The sequence below is a fragment of the Streptopelia decaocto genome (genome assembly GCF_964273445.1).
Source record: "Streptopelia decaocto genome assembly, chromosome: 3".
Classification (NCBI taxonomy): Eukaryota; Metazoa; Chordata; class Aves; order Columbiformes; family Columbidae; genus Streptopelia; species Streptopelia decaocto.
In genome coordinates, this window is record NC_138656.1 from 71,026,048 (window position 1) to 71,051,044 (window position 24,997).

The following is a 24,997-nucleotide window of genomic DNA, read 5'->3' on the forward strand; positions in this document are numbered from 1 at the left end:
GCCCGGCGTCGCGAGTTCCCGCTCTCCCGTGTCCGCCCCCTCCCTCTTTCCCTCCCTCCGTGCCGGCTCGGCGCTCGCCTCGACCTCCCGCTCCCTCCCCCCAGCCCCGGCTCGGCCCCGGCGCGGCAGCCCTATGGCGTACAGTCAGGGCGGCGGCAAGAAGAAAGTCTGCTACTACTATGACGGTGAGCGGGGCTGGCGCGGGAGCGCGCGTGTGTGAGTGGGGGAGCCCCTGTAACGGCTGCCTGGGTCGGCCATTACGGGCGCCCCCTCCCCCGCGGAACGAGTTCCCCCTCTCGGTCTCACGGAGCCCGGGGGTCTCCGGTGCCTCCACCTGCGCCGTAATGCCTCGCTCCCGCCATCGGCCCGGCGCCCTCGCCCCTCGCTGTGAGACTGAGCCCCGAGGGCCGCCGGACGACGGGGAAGGGGCGGCGGGGATCGGGGAGGGTGGGGGAGGCGGCGGCGGTCGGAGCCGGGCGAGGTGCGGGTCGGGGAGCTGCCTGGCCCGGCGGTGTATGCTATGTCTATTGTTTCTCCCCGGCACACACACACACACACTCCCCCGCTCCCCACCAAAAAGAAGAAAAGTTGAGACACTCCCCTTCATTCGCCAAGCATAGAGGCGTTGGAGTCGCTGCCGAGTCTGGCTCCTCCCCTGCAAGAAAAAAAGTGTAGGCCATGTGTGCCTTCGGCACCTGGTGATTGTTGAGCTGAGGCCTTCCCTTTCCTCTGGCTTTCATGCGGAGATCTGCTGTGCGGAGGGGGGCTCTGCCCCCCCAACCTCAAACGAGCATGCATTAGAGTGGAGGTTTGGCTGCCAGGAGACTCTCCTCCAGCAAAACACAAAAGTTGCATGTGTAGGTGTTTAATAATACTGAAATTTGAGTTGCTTGCAGGCCTACCAAGTTTGCACCCTTGTCTGATGAGGACAGAGTGACTTGTGATCTGCATTGTAAGTTACGACGAAAAAGTACATAAAGCTCGTGCTTAGTTTCAGATATTTGCAGCAACTTGTTTGTGGTTCTCTCTGACCACAGCAGCGAGAACTTTTCGTTTTCCTCTTGAGTTTGCATTTGCTTTTCCTTTTTTGTACTGGGAGGGTAAACTCGTTGGTCAGATTATTTAAGAGATCTGATTTTTTTTTTTTTTAATTGCCTTCTATTGTAACAGTCCTTTAAGTTGGCATCTGAGACTGGTGTTGGTAGTAGCCAGGAGACAGAGGTTTGAGGCTGTTTTGCCGTCTTGCTTTGGTGTTTTCACCATTTTGGAAATGAAGATGAATGGCTAAACCCACTAAGATGTATTAAAGGTATCTGCTGCTGTAACAAATCTGCCATTCTTTAGAAATGGCAGACCTTGTGGGGCCTTTTTTTTTTTTTTTTTTTTTTTAACCACACTAAAGGAGGCAGAGTGGTGGTTGCCGCCCCCTTCTCTTTGTTGCTAGCTCTGGTTCTTTGTTCAGCCTAAAGGGGAAAGGAGGCCCCAGTTAGGGATAATTTTGGTGAGGCTGGAATCTTTCTTTTCTTTGAGAAGAGGAATCACTTTTTGCCTGGTTGAAAGGAAGACTGTGATGATAGTTTAGAAGCTTTCTCTCTGCGAATGTTTGCATTTTTAAAATAAATATGCTTTTTAAGAAAAATATTAAATGAAGCCTGGCAGCTGTACTTAAGCACATATTGATACCTTCAGTTTTTCTGCAATCCCTGGATTTTGGTACTGAGTGCTAGTGTCAGGCTCCCTTAACAGACAAAAAGCTGTACTAGTGAAGAGAGGGGAGAAACTGGAGAGGGAAGAAGTTTTCAGGTGGCAGGGTAATGGCGACTTAAAAGCAGTTGTAGCTCATATCTTGCTAGGATAAATGTAGATAACAATAATGTAAAAGGAATGTCTGTTGTAAAAGTGATTTAAAAAAATGCTTTCTCTGTGACAAAAATGAACAGCTTTGGAATGATTTTGATGTCTTTTTTGTTGTTGTTGGCAAAGCCAACAGTTATTTTACACTTCCTCTGGAAAGAAAGTTACTAGAACTTTTAGAGTTAATACCTGCAGTAAATATTGCTAATACTAATTTGTGGTTCAACTGGCAACTCTTGAGTATCTTGTAACTGTGTTGTACCACCAAAGTCTTGAATCAAAGTAAGGGGAGTGTTTGCAGCCTTAAATAACTGAAAAACAAAAAATACAAAGATACCTCAAGCATGCTCAAAGCATGTCATAACCAAAGTAAATGACCTTTTTTTCATCATTTTCCCTCCACACGTACTTTCACTTTGTGTCTGTAAAAGTATACACTAAAAAGTGTTAAAATGTATTAGAGTAATATATATGCATATATTTTGAGGTGCAGTAAATTCCTACATGCTTTTTGTGAAACTCAGTGTGATTGTCATTTGAAGTTACTTTTTCAAATTAGTCTGTCACTTTCCAGGTCTTCTTAGACCGTGTTGCTTTTAACGTTTTCTGATAATTACCAGTTTTAAGTCTTCAGAGTGTACCTGGAACCAATAAACTTTGTATAGAAGCAGCCTGATTTCATTTTCTGCAGTTTGTTTATAAGTCAGCCACATCCATTTTGCAGAATTTGCATTGCTCATCGTGCTCCAGACAGGAATTTTATTTAAATTTGAGCCAATATACTATGAGAAGAACTATAAATGTACAAATTAAGATACTTCAGTCATCTCAGCTGAAATATTTTAATAACTGCTTCTAGTCTTTATACATAATGTATATATGACTATAGCTTAGTGAAGTCTGTTGCTCACACTGCTTAGAACCATGCTAAATATGGAAGGATATTGTAGCTTTTATTTTAGCCTCTTACCATGTGTCTTCAGGCTGTTGTCATGATCTGCAACATGAGGCTCGGGTAGTTCAGCGGCCTCTTCCAAACAGGTACATGTTGTACAGTTGCCCACAGCAGTGAGGACAGGACCCAAGTGGTCTTTCCAACTCTCTGCTCCTGGAGAGCAAAGCACAGTTCTAGAGAATCATGCAGCAACTATCATGGCTACAGTTAATAAGTGTATTTATTCCATGCCAGTTCACCAGCAATATTGTTTAGATTGCTCGTTATGCATAATTTAATGTGGATGTTCAAAAGTCTCTACCTTCATGAAAAATTTGAGAGATCTGCATCAGAATGTGGTTCGTTCGACCCATAAAGATGAGACTAAACCTGTTTTAATAGGGCAATGTGCTGCTATGTTCAGAACTGTTTAAGTACATTAGCATTTGCAGTTTATCTTCTCTGTAGATGTAAGCTTGAACTGAAAAGTGTTTCATGAAGACTGATAAATGCTTTGTGCGGTGGCTTCCAAACATGGTGGTTGGTGTTCACCCGCTGCTCAGTAGTTAGAACTTTGCCAGTCATATGCTTAATTTTAAAAACCAGAACAAAACCCCCAACCCTTCAAATGCTAGTGCAGTAATTTTAGGCCTGTTTGAATAGCTGTTTGTCAAACTGATCAGAAACTGATGATCTTGTCAAGATTAATCTTTACATGAGTTCACCCGTTACTATTGCAGAAGTCAATCCAAATGTAACTGCTGTAAAGATTTTTAGGTGTGTTTTTCATTGTAGCAGTTATGTTTCTGCACTTAGTACAGTTCTGAAATGCCTCATGATTTCATGGTAACCATAGTTAAAATAAACAGAGATATGGACAGTGTGCATAATAATTTATCAAAGTTACAAAGTAATGTACCTTACAAGTTACAAAGTATCAAAAAGATAAGTCATATCTTGCCCCTTTGTTCAGGCCACTGAGACTTTTGTAATATGTTAATTCAAATGTGTTATTTTTCTATATATCTTAGTAACTAGAGACATTAACATGCTTTTTTGGAGATGTTGCAGCTTTTGTTGGTTCATTGTCTGTTTGTCAGGCATAACTGAAGTTCCCTGAGGGCATGTAACCTCTTGTATTTTTCTGTGTATTAGATTATTTAACATCTGTAGACCTTGCTGAAGGCTTAGCTGGAGAAGTGAATGTCTAAAACTTAAGCTCTCAAAAGGAATTGTGTGAGTTTGATTTTATTTGATATATCTCTCTAGAATTTATGCAAGTTGATTGAGAAATATTTTTTTTAATATATTTGAATCCAGAACCTGACAGTGTATGTAGCAAATTAATTTTCAGGCAGGTCTTCTAATCATTTCTTGGTATCACATTTTGCATGACGTGGTGAAAAGCACAGGACCATAAGCTTGTGCTAGCATTAAATTGACACTTATTTCATCTGATTTTAGTTAAGGACTCAATTTTTCAGAGATTAAGTTATTACTTCTCGATGGGAGCCATTTAGCTGATGTTTTTACTGGTATAAAACAGTAAATTTCAATCTTTGAAGCCTTGCTGTGAAACATCAATAGATTTGCCAACTTTCTGCATATACTACTTTGCATTTTTCCCTCCCCTTCCTCTTTCAGTTATGTTCTTTTTCTTTTGCACTTTCCACATGCACCCACACTGATGAGTGGTATAAAATCTGCCCGTAAGACTTATGTGTGACTATTATCTTTGTATTAACAAGTTGAGGATCGAGTACTCATACTACCTGCAATACTAGTCTTGTTCTCTTGGCCTCACTGTACCCATTTCTCATATTTATGTATACACTAGTCAGAGTTAGTCTGTCACTAAGTGCAGGAATTTTTAGCTCACATCAGTGGGGGAGGTGTCCCATCTCTGCACACACTAATTCTTGGTACACTCTGTCTTTCTCTCCAAAGTATTCCAGTACTGTGATATGTGAAGAGGAGATACATAGGTTTCAGGGCCAGGGGATGAAGTGTTTGTTCAGGAAGGGCACCTTCACTGGGTAAAGGAGGAGAGACTTTTGACACTTTAGCTTTCATCACAGGATGTCTCCAATATAAGTCACTTTGTGATGTGATGTTGACTGGAAATCAAGGTGCTAATGAAGAAAGAGGGAACCTCTTTGTATCTTTTCCTTCCCCACTCCTGTCAGCATACACATTGCAACAGTCCCATGAAACGTAATGGGCTCTTTGCCCATATGTTTGATTTTTTGTTTGTTTGGTTTTTGTGAGATTTGTTTGTTTGTTTGTTTTTTGTCGAGGCTAATGCCAAAACCCTTTTTTGTTGGTGATGCTAAGACCTGGAAGATATAAATGGTATTGCCTGTTGCTAAGGTGTGTTATATCAATATTTATTGTTAGTCATTACCTCTGACCTCTAACACGGAAGGATCAATATGCTTCTACTAGATGCTCCTGCATAGGTCTTCTATTTGATTAAATAAACTCCCATTAAATTTAGTAACTTGACAATTCTTTTAAAAGTTCTCCTTTCTGGTAAAAAATAAAGTGAAAGGTAAAAGCTATGATTAATATATTGATTTTTTTTTTAAGTGTATATTGCAGTGTGTGGTATCTAGAATATTATTATCTTTTGAATGTTGAATTGATTTATTGCAATATATTGAAGTATTTGTTGCAAGTATATTTGAAAAGCTTGTTAATGTTTGGGGTGTTTTTACAGTTTTACATATGGGAAAACAAAATCTTGCATTTTACATAACACACAAAAAAATCATGATTAGTTGTCTACTTCTGTATTCATCAGCATTCTGAGTAAAATGTAAGTGATAATGACTATACAAGGTGAAATAGTTAAAATTAAATTACCTGTTTAAAAAAAAATGAGATACTTACACATTCTTTAAGACGCAAATGCATTTGGAATGAAGATTCCTCAAAGGCATCATGTTGTTAAAAGTCACTGTTGACTTAATTTTCAAAAATTTAAGCTCTTACTAGCTTGGAGCTTTGTAAATCTGTGATTTAACAGTAACTTCACAAAACAAAGTAGGGCTAGTAAATGGTTGGTTTCCTTTTACCAGTCATTAGTTTTCAGAGATGTGGTAGATCTTTCCTGAACAACAAATTTGTAAAATGCTTGAAGATATTTTTGCTGACGGGCAGGGGTGTGGATATACTCTTTTAATACCTTTTGCTCTTGATGTGCAAGTAACAAAAAGTGCAGGGCTGTGGGAAGTATTTGCAAGACTCCAGGTCTTAATAACTGATAACAAGTGCTAATCTTCCACTTAAATACTTTAATTAAGGTAGGTCCAAGTTCTTCAAAGTTCTTAACTTGGTGCTAAAACTTGGTATATCCATTGTTGTGGGATGACTAAGTTAGGTGCTAAGTGATTGTTTTTCTAGATAACTTCATTTTACATTACATGAGGTTATATCTGTTTTCCTAAGTGTTGTTATTCTCCTTGTCACTTTAAAAGCTAGATTTTAGAATGCTTTGAGACTTAAAATGTTACTGTAATGCTTGCTTTTCTGTATAGTTGGTGATGCTATTGTGAGCTTACGTTTTCCCTTCCTCCTGAGGTGGAGCTCATGTTGAAGAAATTGAAGCCATTTTGTAGTGGTGCTTCTTCTTACTTCTGCCTACCAGAATTTGTAAAATAGTATGACACTGTGAAAATAGTATTTATTTTGTCCGAAGTGGACAAGGCAGAGCATATTGGAGGATGTGAAAGAAAAGTAAAAATTTCAAGAAGGTAAAGTTCATTAGTCTTGCCAGGAAATTTTGTCAAAAAAGAGATGCTATTAATAAGATTTATTAGGAATTCTCCAGCTCAAAGCTGTTCACAACTAGACATACCTTTTAGGCTTGTCTATGTTTCCAGAAACATGGACCACTAGTTCTGTTTAAAATGAGTTGTCTCTTGGGAATGTCAGTGTTCAAAGGGGAGGCACGTATGTTCTAACAGTACCCAAGAGGAGAAAACTTGACAAGCCCATGATAGCAGCCATTCTTTTCCTGGAAGTTTGTGTCAAAGTAGTTATTTTAATAATGTGTCTAGTTTCTCTGCAATTTGGCAGAGCCAGGCTAATCTGGATTACAAGGTTCTTTTAAACTGTTGTTGATCCCTAGTGGCAGGTGTCTGGGGAATGTTTGTGCATGTGGTTGCAGCAATAGATGTGAAGCTAACTTCTGGAATGTAACTGGTAGAGTTAGTAGTTAAGGGCAGGCTGAAGGTGATATCTTAAAATCAGCTCCTGCAAAATGGTAAGTTTTACCACAGCCTATATTGTGGTATAATATGGCTGTGTCATCAATAGTTTCTACTCTCCTGTGAATTCCAGTTTTGCTTCCCATTTCTTTATTCTTTAGTTCCTGTCCACTATTTTCTTCACACTTGATTTGAAATCACTTCTTGTAGGCATTTTGCTCCCCTACTACTGTCTACTTGTAGTAAAGGTGTTTGGCCTCCTTTTTGCCCTCTGCTTCTGACATACAACTTTTTATAGGCAGTTTATTTTCATCATGGCCTTTTTGAAATAGACTATTTCCTTTATCAGTTTAGTGGGTGGCATTTGTTGTTTTTGGGTTTTGTTTTTTTTTTTTTTATTTCAATCACCATACCTGCTTTCTGCTGGGAATGATTCTAACTAGCAATGAAAAGCTGTTTTATGGTATGACTAGCTGTTCATTTGTGTAATATTGACAGGTGATATTGGAAACTATTACTATGGACAGGGGCATCCAATGAAACCTCATAGGATCCGAATGACCCACAACTTGCTGCTAAATTATGGCTTGTACAGAAAAATGGAAATTTATGTGAGTATCAGCAATGGAATGTCCACTGTTTTTGTTATTTTTAAACGGCTTCAAGTATTCTCACACAAATTAAGTGGAGAGAAGTGGAAGTGGAAATAGAAAATACTTGAATAGTGTATTCAGAGCTCTCTTAGAAATGAAGCAGTATTTTGTAACTGGTGAGGACTGCAGATTGTTTTCCATGTCTGGAAGAAGTGATATAGAGGCCCAGTAGGGACTTTTCACCAGTATTTTGATGACTGGGGGGTGGAGTGTTGGGGAGACATTGGGTTAACTGCACAAAGAACTAATTAAGTTGTATACTAACAAGAGAGTAGTCCTTGCTTTATTTAAAACAGTACTATTATCAATTTCACCATTCTCCATTCAAAGTAGATTTGATATGTTTCAAGTTGTCTGTTTTAGCTAATTATTAGCTGATTTTGCAGAACATTGATTATTTCTATAACCTGTTATCAGCGACCCCACAAAGCTACTGCTGAGGAAATGACCAAGTACCATAGTGATGAATACATCAAATTTCTCCGATCAATAAGGCCTGACAATATGTCTGAGTACAGCAAGCAAATGCAGAGATGTAAGTGTCAACATGAGGCTAAATCTATGTGTATGTACTTTGTTGGTTAGCCTTGTTTAAAGCTGAATATTCAACAGTACAGAGGTATGAACATGGCTTAATGATGTGGGTGGGTTACAGAAATATTGTAACAAGAGTAGCATGTGCCTGCATTTAGTTACACTAGTTTTGGGACTTCTCTATTAAAAGCAGCCATCTTGGCAAAAATGTTCTTTAAGCTTATGTAAGGAATTTTGCTTCCCCATTCACAGGGTCTATTCTAGACGTGAAATAATACTCTGTAAACTAATGCACAGATTAAACTTCAGTTATGAGCTGTTTGCAAAAGTGTCTTAAAAATCTGTTCTAATGCAAAATCATTCTGAAAAAGAATGGCTTTTAGAAGAGGATTAAAAACCAATGTGTGAAAATGTGTTAAAGTCAAGAAAAGGAGTTACTCAATCCTGTTGGAGGGAAATAGTAAAAATTGTACATTATTCACTGCTGCTCACCCTTTCTGTTAAATTTATTTCTTTAATTATAGGAATAGGCTCAAAGTACTGTTAGGAATGCAGTTTGACAGCTATTATATCAATTTAAAAGGCAGTATTGTAACCCCTTTATGATGCATTATTCTCAGCGAATTATTTTTCAAAGAATTGTGTATTTCCTAACATGGCCTGTATTAATCAGCACTACTTTAAAAAAATCTAAAAATTATCTATTTTCTTGCTGATGAGGAGACAAAGCTTTCTGGAAAAAAAAAAGAGCTAGATCGGAGTCATCTTAGATAATAAAGACTTTACCTTGTTTTCAGTGTTTTAACATTTAGCTTGACAAAAATGACATGGGGGGCTAGTTAAAATGCTGAATGATCTATGCATTGCATCTATGTTATCCATGCATATAGCAATGCTGTTGGAATGGTGTTTTTGAAAAGTAATGCATTTCTTACACAGTTAATGTTGGAGAAGATTGTCCTGTATTTGATGGCCTGTTTGAGTTTTGTCAGCTGTCGACTGGAGGCTCTGTGGGTAAGGCAGATTGTTTGCCAGCTATTTTGTAACTTTATTGTATTTGTATCAGCAACTTAAAACTTTGCTTCAGTTTTAAATATACTATCAAACATAAGGGGGTTTTTTACTAATTAATTGTTTATCAGTTACTTGATATATCTCATATTTGACAGTCTCTATCTCAGCATTGATGAGAGATCAGATCTAATATCAGCTTATTTAAAAATAAGATACTATTTCATGTAATAAATTTCAAGGCCTTCAGAAGTTTCTGACTGCATTTCCTTTCATTCTTGTGTATGTCTTCTTACAGCTGGGGCGGTAAAATTGAACAGACAACAAACAGACATGGCTGTTAATTGGGCTGGAGGACTTCATCATGCCAAGAAATCAGAGGCATCTGGTTTCTGTTATGTCAATGATATAGTGCTCGCCATCCTTGAGTTATTGAAGTAAGTTTATGATGAGAACAAGATAAAATCATAGAAAGTGTCAAATTCAAGTACTTAAATGTTTGAAGATACGAATTCTAATTATTATTTCAATGAGTTTTCATAGCCTATGTTAAACTTATGCAGTTTCACTTAAGAAAACTATAAGCTGTGCCTGATTTGGCTTCAGCAAGAAGTTTAAACTAAATTACAGGCAAGCTGAAATATAACTAATAAGAGATATGCTTAAAACAGACATATAGGAAGTACTTTGTTACACAGAGAATAGTGAACTTCAGGAACTTGCTGCTACAGGAGGCTGAAGGAAGCAGACTGCAACAACAGATTCAAAGAAGAGGTTAGACATAATAATGGACAAGAAGTCTGTAAATGGATGTTAAAGATCCAAGCAGCAGTGGAGCCTGTAAAACTCCATATACTCTAACTCTAGATAGTGGGGAAGTACTAGGGCAGCAGACTTCAAAAAATGGACAGGTTTACATGCTTTCTGTAAATGTTAATCTGCCATTGCTACTTATAGGGACAGAGCAGTGGGCTAGATGGATCACTGCCCTGATCCCTTAAGGCAGTCATTATGCTCACAATCATGCACCGATTTGGTTTCTCAATATGCCTGCTTGTTTCCAGTCATTGGAGTCCTTACTAAATCAAACAGGAATATCCAGGGACGGTCATGCACTGAGCTTCCTTGCATTGTTACATGAATTAATGTGGCTGTTATGAATAAATAATGAAATAACAGCTGTGCTGCTATGACTGCAAAATAAAAAAATGAGAGGAGTAATGAAAAAGTCATAATAATTAACTTCAAACAGTAATGCTTCACTAAAACTTCATATCCCAAATGTTACTTGTACTGCTTCAGAGGACTGTATCCTTTCTAGTAACACATAAATCTCGTTTTTTACAAAAAAATATTCTAGGTATTTGACTCTTAGGAATGGAGCAGCTGAGTGTGCTGGTGAGGGATGGGGGAGGCAGCTATAATCTGAAAGGGCTTTTTAAAGATGAAAAACTTTTCTAAACAAATAGATAATATTAACATGTTATTTAAGACATTCATGTTAATATACAGCATGTTTGGAGGATCTGTCTTTGCAATCTAAGAAAGGTATATAATTTTCTGTGGTCCGGTCTTGGAATTTTTTAGCTTAATGTGCATGTGAAGGAAGGAAGCTTTCAAGTAGTCATGGGTTATGTAACTATAGGAAACTGTCCTGCTCAGTGTCTTGTTAAGTGAAAAATCTTAGCCTACCTGAAATTATGGCTGCTTAGACTCACATTCTATAGCACTATGCAAAACATGATGAAGATTTGTCTTCTAATGTTGATAGACTTTCTTTACTGAACAACATAGAATATAAGGGGTACTTACCGTTGTTTTCAGTGGTCTGAGGCTTCAAACAGTTGTTTTCTTTATTCATTTCAAATAAACTGATCTGAAACTTGCAGTATTTAAGGAGATGCTAAGCAGTACTGTCGTTATTTCATGCTAATAGTGTGATACGCTTGGAAGTAAGGATGTTGCTACCTTGATAATTTACAGAGGTGAAGAAGAAAAGTTGATGTAAAACAAATATTTAAATTTATTTGTTGTGGGCTTATGGAACATGGGTTATTCCTGCTCCTGGCACTATGCTGTTTGAAGTGTGCACTAAGAGAAATTTTAGTGCAGACTGTGTTGGTAATTATTGAGAACACAGAAAGAAATGCCCTGTGAAAGGGGCAAATTCAGCAGATGTGAACAACAGAAAGTGATGTGAATAGAAATACAAGGTATTGATTCTACAGAGTGAGACAGCTTGGGGTACATACTAAACACAGTATGTACTTAAAATACTTATTTTGATAAAGATAAACTTATTTTCATTATTATCCAAACTGTACTGAGAATTCTTAAGAGCATATAATCACTTCAATCAAAATAATCAAAATTATCATAATCTTGGATTTTAGTGTTTGGTTGTTTTTTTCATTTTTCCTTTTAGATACCGGTATATTATGAACATAATAGATGATGATGATTCCTCATACATTATTTTCTTCCTAGGTATCACCAAAGAGTGTTGTATATTGATATTGATATCCATCATGGTGATGGTGTCGAAGAAGCATTTTATACCACAGATCGTGTGATGACAGTATCATTCCATAAGTATGGTGAATATTTTCCAGGCACGGGGGACCTTAGGGTAAGGTTGAACATGAAATTTTATTAGGTGATAAATTTCCTCTTATTCTCTTCCTTGTAGATACTGTTGTAGTACTAGGTTGCAATAACTGTGTCCAGTAATAACATACTTCAGTATGTTTTCAGAAAATAAGTTAGTCTTGAGTGATAGGTTTGTTGAGAAACATAAAAAAATACAGCCTAGTGGGGAAGTAAATTATTTGCTTCTACATGAAATGAACACCTTCACTTCTAGATAAATTGACTGAAAATTTAGTTCAAATATATAATTAATTTAGTTCACTGAGATTTTGTAAACATGGTATATTTATAATCATTATCTATACATTTCAGTTTTATACATACAGCGAAAAGTAGCTGTTTGGAGATCACATGGCTTCAAAACTTACTTCAAATCTTAAAATAACTTTATGCCAGAGCTTCAATTGCAACTTGAATTTCATAGAATCATAAAATCATTTTGATTGGAAAAGACCCTCAAGATCATCAAGTCCAACCAGCAACCCAACAGTGGCACCAAACTATGTCCCCAAGAAGACATCTGCGTGTCTTCCAAATACCTCCAGGGATGGTGACTCCACCACATTTCTGGGCAGCCTGTTCCAACACCTGACAGCCCTCTCCATGAAGAAATTTTGCCCTATATCTAATCTAAACCTCCCCTGGTGGAACCCAGGGCCACCTCCTCTCGTCCTATTGCTTGTCACTTGGGAAAAGAGTCCAACACCCTTCTTGCTACAACCTCCTTAATTTACTGTATGCTATTTGCCTAGTAATACAGCTGGCTCATTTTGGAAATACTTATGTCATAAAGTGTGTTTTGACTTCTTATGATGCTCACTACTGAAGAACTTTAGCATGCCTCATGGACTATGCTAAGCCTTATAGCTAGCTTGAAGGAGGGAGCATTGGCCTGTGAATAATTATAAATTAACCTGTTACAGAATCTTTGGCAAAGCTGAGAATGGAAACCAATTTTCCTGGCCCTTCATATTAATTTTAAGTTAGTTAATCATTCCTCATGTTGGACTGTTGTCCATTAAAACAGGAAATCATTCCACTTTGCAATTTGAAAGAATATTTCAAGTATCAGGATTAACAAATTCCTAGCTTCAAACTCTTACATTATACCTTTTTATCAGAGACACTCCCAGGATAAGTCACTCCTGTGGTATTAGCAACTTTCTCCTTTAGCTTGTACATATTAAAAAAAAAAAAAAAATTGTAAACATTTCTAAAAAGTTTACCGACAAAACTTCTGTGCTGGGAAAGAGTTCACTGTTTTCCTACTACTTTTATATTGATTCTAGAGATGCATGCGTATGTTTTTCTGCTAATATTCCAGGAGTGTGTGCTCCCCAGCATGCTGATGATACCCAGAGGACACAGGAGTAGATTAAAGTTGCGCTTTAAATCAGTGGGGTGCTAAGTGCTCATTTTCGTGTGTTTGGAGCTGAATGTTATTACAATTGTTAGATTTTTATAAACTCTTGTTCTAAATTGATTTAGGTAGAAATCACATTAGGCATTGTTTTTATGCTTGTGGTTTAACCTGACTGGCCACAAGGTGGTAGTGGTGCTTCAAGCAAAAAGCAGCTCAGACCAGGATGTTTATAAAGACAAGCTGTTGTTGCTGAATTTCACTAGAATTTTTTTGAAGGGTTAGCTATCTTGGCTTTTTAGAAATGGCACTTCCCGTTGACAGAGAAGTTTATGGATTCTTCACCTCACCACACCCAGGACAAAGAATTTAAAGATACATAGTTGAAATAAATAGAAGAGTATTGTATGTTATTGGGATTTTTTTTTAGCACAGTGTCAGTGACAAGCAGTACCTCAGGCCTGATAACTTTTATTCTGTGCTGCTAGCTAGTATTTTGAAGTGAGTATTGTCTGCATACAGACTTCAGTAGGCTTTAATGTGATTATTACATCCCCATAGGGAAAAAAACAAACAAACATTAACTTTTTCCTGTCTCCAGAGCTTGCAAAGCTAATTGAACTAAAGGGAGAACTAATTCTCTGAAAAGTCAGCATTTCTTCTGGAGACCAGTGTTGTGCTGGTTGATTCTACTCAACTTGATCTGCCGTTACTGGTGATTTACATGCATCAGCTGATGATTTTGTGATTTCAGCTCTATCAGTGTAGCTGAATCTCACAGAAATTGTCTATTTCAGCTGCATTCATCCATTTTCTACTGAAGGTATTGTGCAGTCTGAACTTCCAGTGTCCTTAGTAAGTTATTTGACTTTCTGTACATCTTAGATCATAGCACTGATGTTGTCCTGGATATAAGTAGATATGTCAGTTCATACTGTAGTGCTACTTGGAGGCCTGTGTTCTCCAAGGGAATTTGATCAGTTGATGAGTGGGCAACTACCAGAATGTTATGTTGTTTCTTTAGAATTTATAATCAATGCAAGTATCAGTTAACAAATAAAAACAGAAGTGGATGGACTCAGGGTTTATTCACCTTTTTTTTTTTTTTTCTCCAAAGATTTTCCTTTTAGTACATGTGTTGTCCAGGAAGGTCTGGTTAGATAGACTACTACAGTTCCTGCCTTGTCACCTGATGGATCTGAGCATAATCTGCAAGTTAATCTTTTTGTTTAAAAAAGTCTCAGTTTCTTCAAAAGCACCTATAAGTTGCCTCTGATTTTCTTCTCTCCCTTTTGCTGCAGCTAGTTCTTCATCCTGCGTTTGGAGCAAAGAATATGGTTTTAAAACCTTCTTAAATCCAGACCTTCTGTACAGCACTGAAAACATGCATATCACCTTGATCTTTTCAGTTTTCTTGCTTGTTTTTGTTTCTCTAGTTTTAGTGGGCTAAACTGATCGGTTACATTTTGTCTTTTTGTCTTAAATCTATCAATTAAAAAAAAATGTTGTCTTCTGCAAATTTAGTCTTGGTTTACAATTCCTGCGCTTCAGAATGATTTTATGAGAGAATGGGGAATCAAGTAAGGTTCTTCGCCTCTTTTTCCCATGCAGACATGAATAATGGTACAAAATAGTATATCAGAATTGTGTAACTTTTTTCAATTATATAATCATGTGTTTCTGTGTAATAAAGCATTTGGAATCTTTGATTATAGGACATTGGTGCTGGAAAAGGCAAATACTATGCTGTCAACTTTCCAATGAGGGATGGTATAGATGATGAATCGTATGGACAGATATTCAAACCAGTGAGTACTTTTTCCAGAGCTTAAAAAAAAAAAAAAATACTGGTTTTATTTTGTCAATTTATTTTTTTAATGTGAATTAACAACTTACTGTTTTAGATTATATCCAAAGTAATGGAGATGTATCAGCCCAGTGCTGTGGTATTACAGTGTGGAGCAGATTCATTGTCTGGTGACAGGCTGGGATGCTTTAATCTTACTGTTAAAGGTAAGCGTAAAAGTGTTTGTCTGTAACTTTTTATTTAATAGAAACCTCTGTCACTTTCATGATTAGGACGGGGATCACAAAGATTTCGTTCATTACTGTTATTAATCACTTGTTTCTTTGCTGTACAAGGATGGCCAAAAGAAACCCAGAAGTTGCCTTTTTCTTTCTTTCCATCTAAAAAAGTTAAGCTTGGTTTTCCATGTTCTTCCTCTCCAATCAAGTGATTCCTTTTCTTCTATGCACAGGTTTTCTGTAGCTTTAAAGGAATGTTCTGGAGTGATAGGATGACAACAACTTGCAACACTTAATATGATGGGCAAATAATTAGTGGTTCACTTAGTAGAACTGCAGATACTAAACATCAAACACCATCTTGGGCATAAAATACAGACCACTCACTGCATTGTTAAATTTATAGTGATGTTTGTTATACTGAGCCTTATTTTAACTGCCATTTTTTATTAACTTCCTTAGCATTAATTTATTTCAGTATTACTTACATTTCTACCCAAAAGAGTGATTCTTAAAATTGAGATGAGATGTTAATTTAGCAAATATTATTAAATTTTATTATTTCTATTTAAGTGCTCAAGTGTTAAATGTGTATTGAACTTTTGTGAAGCCTTGAATCCAGCCTCTTTGAATCACTCATCTTCTGTGTCTTCTTAATGAGGCAATTAGAGTTTTGTAGGCAACAAATTGCAGTATAGTATCTGTCGGGTTTGCAGTGTTTCAGGGTTCTTTTTTTGATTTGCACCAGGTGGCAAAGCTACTTCAGTTGCCTATACAGCTCAGATTTTTTTCCATCTTACATATCTTGGAAACCAAGAGAGCTGCTGCCTGCTACAGATGCCTTTCAGTATGCTGTATCTCCCTGGAATGTGTACTGTCTTGGCACCAGTTCACTCTGTAAGCAAGACTTAGCAACCCCTAATACAGGTTCAAAATTAGAAGTAGAAAGGACCAAGTACTGATTTTCTGTTTTCCCTTCTTCCTCCTTTGCATTTGAGTGAGAAATTGTCCCTAGATTTGTCACTGGGTATTGACATCAGTTATGAAAAAACAAAATGCTCCATGTTCTAGGAGAATTTCAGAACAGCAGCAATAGACCGTCATGCAAAACTTCTGAAGACTGGGGTGGACAATGTTCAATTTATTTTGTATGTTTCTTACCTGTAGATCTTGACTTCTTGTGAGGTGGTGCTTAGCCCTAGGGGGAGACAGTTCTGTTTTACTTGAATCAATTCAATTCTTACTTATTAAGTGTGACTGCATGTCTGATTAAATATTTCATTATATGTTTTTCTGTTTAATGGATATTTTGCATATATTATCAACTCTTTTTGTGTTTGACAGGTCATGCTAAATGCGTGGAAGTTGTAAAGACATTTAACTTGCCATTGCTGATGTTGGGAGGAGGAGGATATACTATTCGTAATGTTGCTCGATGCTGGACGTATGAAACTGCTGTTGCCTTAGATTGTGAAATTCCTAATGGTAAATATTAATACCCAAATTATTATTTTATTAAGCAATAATCAGGGACAGATAGCAAATATTCCTATTGCTAACTGTAATGCATCAGTTTAGAATAATCTATGTAGAAAGCTATTGTTACAATTTAGTCAATAAATTTTCAGTAGCTTATGCATTAAATAAACTTAAGCATTTGGGGCTTTTTTAATGCTTTAGCGAAAGCTTTGAATTAATGGATCGTTTCTGGAAAACTTAAAACATGTAAGACAGAACCTTACTTTCAACTTTTTATAGTATGTATGTCATCAGTATGATAGACACTGTGTTTTGATTGTAACAGTGCAGATCTGTGAAGCTGAGTCCCACAGACATGGTATTCACAAGTAATCAATCAATAGGCAAGCGTCCATTTTACATAGTAAAGCGTAACTGTTTCTTCATTGTATAGGTGACTTAAAAGTAAGTGAAAGTATATTGACTTCCACTCTTCCATTTGACTCAATTTTTGACTATGCAAGCTGTCTTAAAAAACTGAAAAAACAAAGAAGAAATAGTGAACTTTCTATTCTTTCAAATAGTTGCATAGTGAAGCAGTTTTTCTGAGGAAGATCCCCAAAGCTCCTGCACTCCCTTTATTTCTGGCCAAATATATTTCTGGATGTGTTTTTTAGAATGCCTTTTTATGCAACAAACCAGTCCAAACACCAATTTTATGTTAGTCATGGCAGTTTTCCTGCTGGACTGCAACTTTTGCTGATAACCTTTTGCTGTTTGTGTATTTGTTGCTGGAGTCATAGTGTTTCTATCTGACTTAAGTGGAATGCTGCTGTCAGTGAGAAAAGAATATTTGGACAGTACCTTTCAAGATGTATACTTTCCATATTGCATGTCAATATATATATATATATATATATATATATTTGTTGCCAGCCAAAGCTTTTGAAGAGACAGTTTTTCCTTATCTGGGAACTTTTTTCCATTAGTATGTCCAATTCAGTGGATATATATATGAGGTCTTTTGGATTTTTTTTTTTAACATTCCTCTCAACTTTATGGGTTCCTGTCATGTTTAATCTATCCTGAGAAGAAACAGTGCATCTTGAAATGTTGCAATAGCAAGTTAATCTTCCTGTCTCCTTTCTGTCTAACTCACAAGTTGCTTATTCTGTAATACTCCTAAAGGAAGAAACAAGACATAGGGTTCAATTACAAGTGGATTTCAGTGTTTTATTTCTTAAGGGTTCTAGGTTTTTTAGATTTGTGTTACCTTATCTGGGAAGATACAGTTGTGTTCAATATAAATTACTGAGACTTTCCTTGATACGGACTCTTCATCTTTATTTTGGAGGCTAGGTGTTCCAGTTGGGGGACCATTATCTGTGAAAATACAAAAATTGGAGTGGAGGGAACAGACAGACAAGGGCATCACTGGACCACTGTACAGCACTCAATATTGAACTAGTTGTGATCTTCAGCCTAATAATATCTGCTGCATGTTTTGCTGAAGGAGTATTTTGAATGGCTCACCTAAACTTTTCAAACTGGACTAGCTCTGAAAGCAGCTATAAGAAATCATCAGTTGATCTTATCTTTTCTGCAGATGTAGCACTTTTAATTATTTTACCAAATTTGTTACTTGGGTTGTTCCAGTGTATGTTTTAACATTATTACAGTGGAACTGTCTCTTGCTCTTTGTATTTTGCCAACAGATTTAATTTCATTTATTGAATAATTTAGAGGAAAACAGTGTTCAGACAGTACTTAAATATTATTGCTTGCCTGAATGCTTTAGGTTTCATAGTTCTCTAACTGAAATTCTGTCAAAACTACTGATGTATTTAGAATGTTTAAAGTCTTTTTTGGGTCACAAAGTTATCTTTTGTGTTTGGGTTTATAGAGTTGCCATACAATGACTACTTTGAGTATTTTGGACCGGACTTCAAGCTTCATATTAGCCCTTCAAATATGACAAATCAGAATACTCCAGAATATATGGAGAAGATCAAGTAAGTAGCAATTACCTTACCTATCGAGTAGGTCATGTGGATCAGATTTCTCCAGAGGTTTAACTGCTAGGCAGTTTTGAAAACTGTACCCCTTTCTCTGTTACACACTAAAAGAAGTACCTAAAAGATTTGACATATTTTTAATTTCTGTCAGAAGAGTTACTTTTAAAAAGTCTGTTCCTAAAATAGCAGTGTATGCATATGAAGTCCTATGGCTATAAATATTAAAATGTTAAGACCACGTTGGATTTTCACTTTTTCCAGCAACTAAAGAGATTACTGTTTTACTTGGCTTCCCGTTCTAATTTTGTAGAAAGTTTATCACGTCAGGAAAGAAGCTGGTATGCTGTGATGATTAGGATTTCTAATTCTCATCTCTGCGTCTAAACATGAACAAAGATTGTCATTCTTTGTAGCTGTCAGCTGTGAAAATAAAGTCATGTGTGAGCTCGGACATCCAGAACTGTGGATAGTGATACGTGTGCAGGCAATTGAGTGACTGTGGTTTGACAAATCCACAAGATTTGAGAAGTGCTCATTGCCAAGCTATAGCGGGTTTGTGTTTTTAGCCTGTGCTGCTTCTGATACTTAGTTTATTCCTCCTCACATCCTGAAGGTTTGATTGTAAACAAATATTTTACTCCACAAATGGTGTATGCATACATACAATCTTGTACTCAACTAATAAGAGAAAATCAGTTAGCCTGGAGTACTCTTTGCCTACTGAGGCTTATCCCTGCTCTAGGTTTAAAAGAATAAACCCCCACCCTTACTTAAAGTTTAACAGGCTGTTAATGGCGCACAGAAATTCTTTTGGTTACTAAAAATAGCTGAAAAGAGATGTGAAGTAACTGTATAAGTTTGCCAGTACTGCTATAATCTGTAAAACTGTCAAACTGCAAAATTCACCAAAGCAGTTAAAATTCTAATATTTGAAGTGGATGCTGTATAGACTGTGAGTGGTGTTCGTAGTGCAAACACATAAATCACAATCAAAGGAAAGGGGTTTAGTTTTTAATAATGTGCAAGGGGGGAAAGAAACCCTACTTTTCATTGATGTAATTCTACAAAATTTCTCTGTAGTGATAGTACGCTAGCTGGTGGTCCGCCAGGATGCTTGCTGTATATTGTGTATTGTTGAGTGTTTGTGGTGTGAGTAGGCTGCAAAACTTGCTTGCTCTATAACACCTCCCTGAGCATGGATTATGTGTGTTTTGTTGCCAGAGATAGAATCTCACATCCTTGTACCAGCACCCACAAAAAGAGCAATGAACCATTGTTTCAGGGAATCATCCTTCAGTTAGTTGTATGTTTTCACAGAGACCTAACTTTAGGGGACTCCTTGGATTGGCAAAATTGTTTTGCCAGGTCGTGTGATTTGAGCAGAGGCAGACACTGTAAGGATTCCAAAAAATCACCAGTTGCTATTTAGCTCTTCAAATTGAGCAGAAGGATACTGAGATAGTTGTTAAAAGAGCTAATATTTGATGATTGCCACACCTTTTTCTCTGCTCGGGCTTATTTGGAATGACAGTTTTAAGTCCAAGAAGAATCATAGAATGGTTTGAGTTGGAAGGGACCTTTAAAGGTCATCTCCTTGAAGTTTCCAGGAACGTCTTCAACTAGATCGGGTTGCTCAGAGCCCTGTCCAGCCTGGCCTTAAATGTTTCCGGAGGTGGAGCCCAATGTCCTTTCTTTTCCTGCACATGCTACTTTGGAGTGTGGGGTCCATCGCATCTGATTGCTTAGACAGGAGAGAAATTGTTCTCCCTGAAACAGCCAATAGGGAATCTTATTCAGATGGATCGTTTTTGACTCCGCAGTCATTGATGTACACAGTGTGGAAGTCTTCATGCTTTAAGTGTCTGGCTTGCTTTCTAAGGAACTAGAGGATAGTTTATTATCCTGCTTGATACTCTAGCTTATTAAAACAGTGTAATACTGTCACTCATTTCAGCCCATGTGTGCTGTACTTGTGCTGACCCTGTGAGGAATTGAAGTTGATTGAAATAAGTGTTTAAAAAGTTCAGAGCAAATGATACTCAAGTATACTTTGGATGCTAATGATTTGTTAGGGATGGAAAACTTTCTGAACTTGGCATGCCTTTTTTTTTGGAAATGAAACAATGACTACAAATCAAAACAGGTTAACTTTGAATGCAGAGTTTTCAGAATCAAATTGAAAATCCAAGGAAGTGTTACTCTGTGTAATAATATCTTTCCTTGTCTGTTATTTGCAGGCAACGCTTATTTGAAAACCTGCGCATGTTACCTCATGCACCTGGTGTACAGATGCAGGCCATTCCTGAAGATGCTGTTCATGAAGATAGTGGAGACGAGGATGGAGAAGATCCAGATAAACGCATTTCTAGTAAGAAATGTGTTTTCATGAAAGAGCATGTCCAAGTAGAGTCTTAGATTTGATTGTTCAGAACCTTAGTCCTAGTAGTGCAGTATTGGAAGACTGGCAGTTTTGTCTCCTGAGTAATTTTGCCACCAGTCTGCCAGTTTTGCTGTTCTTAAGGTGTGTGGCGTCTGTGCACAAATCCAAACCTGTTAAAGGGGTTTAAAAACATGCTGAAAGAACATGGCTTTTTTTCATTTTATGAAACAGTCTTGACTATTTCAAAACTAGAGTAGATACTCCAGAGGTCTCAGATGAATTGTGTAGCTAAAGGTATGCAGGACTTGGCTTTTGAGGTCTCAGATGAATTGTGTAGCTAAAGGTATGCAGGACTTGGCTTTTGCCTTTTGCTCTTCACAAAAAAAAGTTATGTTCTCTTCCCCATTGATGTCAAGTGAGATACTGTGTTTTCAAAAACTTTTTGTTTTTGTTGTGAGAGAGGTTTTCCATACTCACTACCCTTCACTTTATCACTGTTAGCCTTTGTATAGACAGTCATTCATTAGCTACAAATAAGAGTTTTCTGCTACAATTAACTTTTTGATGGTGACTGAAGTAATTCTGTAACGTCTTACTGGTGCACCGTTGAAACCATGATGTTTTTTCCTGTGATTTAGTTTTCAGGATTTGAAATTCTCTTGATACATGTTACAAATACTCCCACCCTCCCAAGTGTCTCTGTAAAGCTATTTTCAGAAGGTGTTGTGAGAGTCCCAGAGTATCATGAAAGATAGTATTTTTATCCATAATTGGTTCATCAGCATTAAATGACTATAGCATGTTATTACTCATTCTTAATTTGATAGTTCTTTTGTTACTAGGCCTGTTGTAGTTGGACTTTATGCTCAATTCATTTCACAACTCTGAATCCTAGTTCGAGCATCTGATAAGCGCATAGCCTGTGATGAAGAATTTTCAGATTCTGAAGATGAAGGGGAAGGTGGACGACGAAATGTTGCAGATCATAAGAAAGGAGCAAAGAAAGCCAGGATAGAGGAAGACAAAAAAGAGACAGAGGACAAAAAAACAGGTGGGAGTTGGCTGTGATTTCATGCTGTATTTTAGAACTGCCAATGTCACTTCTGCCAGGAGAAAGATGCATTTGCTGTTAATAGTTAATTAGCTGTTGAGATGATGATTTATTTTTTCCATCATATTTAAAGCATCTCTATTTTAAATTAATCTGTTTTAAGATACAGCTATTCACACTAGAATACTATTTTCAGCCAAGGGTTATTGTTGTTTCCCCACAAACTTGAAATTTAAAAACAGGAATGTGTATAGGTTAATGAAAATAAGGATAAAAGGGGTTCTTGCTTTAAATACATTAGACAAAGAGTTTTATCCTGTTTGCTTTTGTGGGGTGAGCCAACTGTGGTGTGTTGTGTTTTGTTTGGGTTTTTTTTTGTGAAACAGAAGACAGGTAGGGTTCTGGGTTTAGTGTAATTCCAAGGACTCTTGACCTTTCCAAGAACAGGAGCTACATCTCAGGGCTGTAAGACCCCATGGAGCTGAGGAGAAATCAGGTCTCATTACTGTATACCATCATCATGGCCAGGCAGGAGAGACTTGCCCTGAGGTGTTTTGAATTGCTTGGTATTGTGCTCAGATCACTCCTTTGGATGGATGGATTTAACACTCTATGTTATATGTAACCAGTGACTTCTTCTAAAAGCTACTTCTCCTTGGCTAGGAATATATGCAAAAAAATTTAAGCTGGTCATGCGTTTTTTTTCTGTAGTCTTAAGGTTTTCTTGCATCTTGTTGTATTGAAAATCTTGGTTTTTTTTCAGATGTTAAGGAGGAGGATAAATCCAAGGACAGCAGTGGTGAAAAGACAGATGCCAAAGGGTAAACACTAACTAATTAATAATGAATGTCACCTTTTGAAGAGTGTTTATTAATTTAAAATATTACAAAGTGTTGATTTCTGTAGAGATCACTTAAAATTCTTCATAATACTAAATGTTTTAGAGTCATGAGAGTAGTAGTTCAAAATTGTATTTCCAAAACAGATAATTGAAAAAATGCAATATTTTAACATTTTATTTTTGCCTTTGTACAGAGCAAAATCAGAACAGCTCAGCAATCCTTGAACAAAAGATAGCCTGTCATCGATTGGAGAACATAATACTGGAGGTGGAGGATACCTAAAAGAAGAAAAGTTTTCATATTGAGAGAGACTGCTGATTTCATTTTGTACTATTTGGCATGGACCGTATTTATTTTCAAACGGCTTTGTTCTGGTTTTTGGCAAGTTGTATTGTGAGTTTTCTAATTATGAGGCAGAAATTTCTTTCTTCACCATGCTTTATGTAATAGTATTTAAAAATGGATGTGAGTTATTATGTTAAATGTCTAAACTGATCTATTAAAGTAATTTGCCTTTCCTGAGCTGATTTTACCTTTTTTGTAATTTTATCTTTATTAAAAAAAAAAATGGTACTTGGTTGTCTTTTGTCCATCATTGAACTACAAAGAGGAAGAACTCTGTAGAAATTAAGCAGACTTATATTGAGCTATGGGTAGCTAGTGGAGTTAAATGGCCAGTGGGCAAACACATGTTGAGCTGTGTTGCTTTCATCGACTTCACATGTCAGTGGCTTCTGCATGGGGTGCACACAAACGTGAGATTTGAACAGGCTGAATAAATGGGTGAGATGTTGGTATACAGTGGTTGTATGAATGTGTGTTTTAACCTTAAAGGTTTAATGCCCTGTGGTCAAATACCTTGTGCTGTCAACCTTTCCCACCTCAGAATCTACCCAAAAGACGGATTAATTTGCTGTTCGTTAAGTTTGTGTATGGTGATCTTTCAGAGCTTGCAAGATAGGCACTGAAAGTTTGGATTTAACTTATAACCCATTATGTTTGTTTTTTTTTTTTTTTACTACTATGAGCAACATAAAATTGTCCCCCTTAAAAAGAAAGATTTTTGTTGCCTGCCTTCTCCTTTGCTTCATTAATGAGTTCTGCTGCCTGAATTAAAACAGAGACCCAAGTGCACACATTCATTCTTTTTTTTCTTTCTCAATCTACAGCAGTTGTCTTACAGGTTGACATTTAATGAAGTGTGCAAGCTTTGGCAGCAAGATTTCAGAGCAGTGAGCACAGAAGTATGCAGACCTGCATTGCTACCCAATCTATTTTTTATTATTGTCTTTTAATAGAAAATAAATTGTAGTACTTTTGTTTGTTAGTTTTTTTTAAACAAGCTATTCTCTTCTTTCCATAAAATTCTGGGATTGTGGTCTGTGGCCTAAACAATTCATTAGTGTTAAAATTCCAATGCACTACTTTGAATTATTTGTGCATTTGTTCTGTCCAAATGTTCTATTCACTGAAAGCTCCTCTGAAGGCATGTCATGTGTCGACTAATTTGACTTTTTTTTTCCAATGAGAATAACTTTCACTAAAACTAGGAGTACTTGAATATGTAAGAGGAGAAAAGTTTTGTTTTCTTAAAGCCTTTTCAGTATGTTTGTTTTGGTTTTTTTTTAAATCTTAGTTTAATCTGCATGAACATCTTATATTTTATATTGTAATCTCTTCCGTTTGGACTCTTGGGTAAATTTAATAAGGGTTAGATTCTGAAATGTTCAGGGGAAGGTCTAGTGGGATTTCTCAATTCCTGTGTACTAGTGCTGTGTTCTTCCTGCCAGGAAACTACCCGTAAGATTCCCATTAGGGCTTGTCCAACTCTGTATTGAAAAATCCGATTAAATTTTTTTGCTGCAGTTCAGTTGAGCTGACTTCTGCAAGGATGAGGGAAGAGTATTTGGGCAGGGGGTTTTCTGTTAAAATGAATTATTTGAGCTTCTGTAGATTATATGTGCTCTCTAGACACAAAGCATCTGGAACTTCTGAGATGCTCTTTGCAACCTTAAGAGGC

The 24,997-nt window shown here is 37.0% G+C and overlaps 1 protein-coding gene across 1 annotated transcript; it reads left to right on the forward strand.

Moving 5' to 3' along the window:
* On the forward strand, positions 1–23,499 carry HDAC2 (histone deacetylase 2). The gene is made up of 14 exons (XM_082048821.1): positions 1–185; positions 7,498–7,610; positions 8,070–8,187; positions 9,126–9,200; positions 9,496–9,634; positions 11,685–11,826; positions 14,922–15,014; positions 15,111–15,219; positions 16,576–16,716; positions 18,593–18,701; positions 20,942–21,072; positions 21,980–22,135; positions 22,899–22,956; positions 23,171–23,499. Exons 1-14 carry the CDS (start codon positions 134–136, stop codon positions 23,199–23,201), a joined length of 1,467 nt encoding a protein of 488 aa, XP_081904947.1. The 5' UTR covers positions 1–133; the 3' UTR covers positions 23,202–23,499.
* The last annotated feature ends 1,498 nt before the right edge of the window (positions 23,500–24,997 follow it).

Excerpts from the sequence above, each read along its gene's own strand:
- HDAC2 (XM_082048821.1), top strand. The coding sequence starts at position 134 with ATGGCGTACAGTCAGGGCGGCGGCAAGAAGAAAGTCTGCTACTACTAT. Across the intron at positions 15,015-15,110 it reads ATGGACAGATATTCAAACCA|ATTATATCCAAAGTAATGGA; the intron begins GTGAGTACTTTT and ends TTACTGTTTTAG. Across the intron at positions 16,717-18,592 it reads AGATTGTGAAATTCCTAATG|AGTTGCCATACAATGACTAC; the intron begins GTAAATATTAAT and ends TTGGGTTTATAG.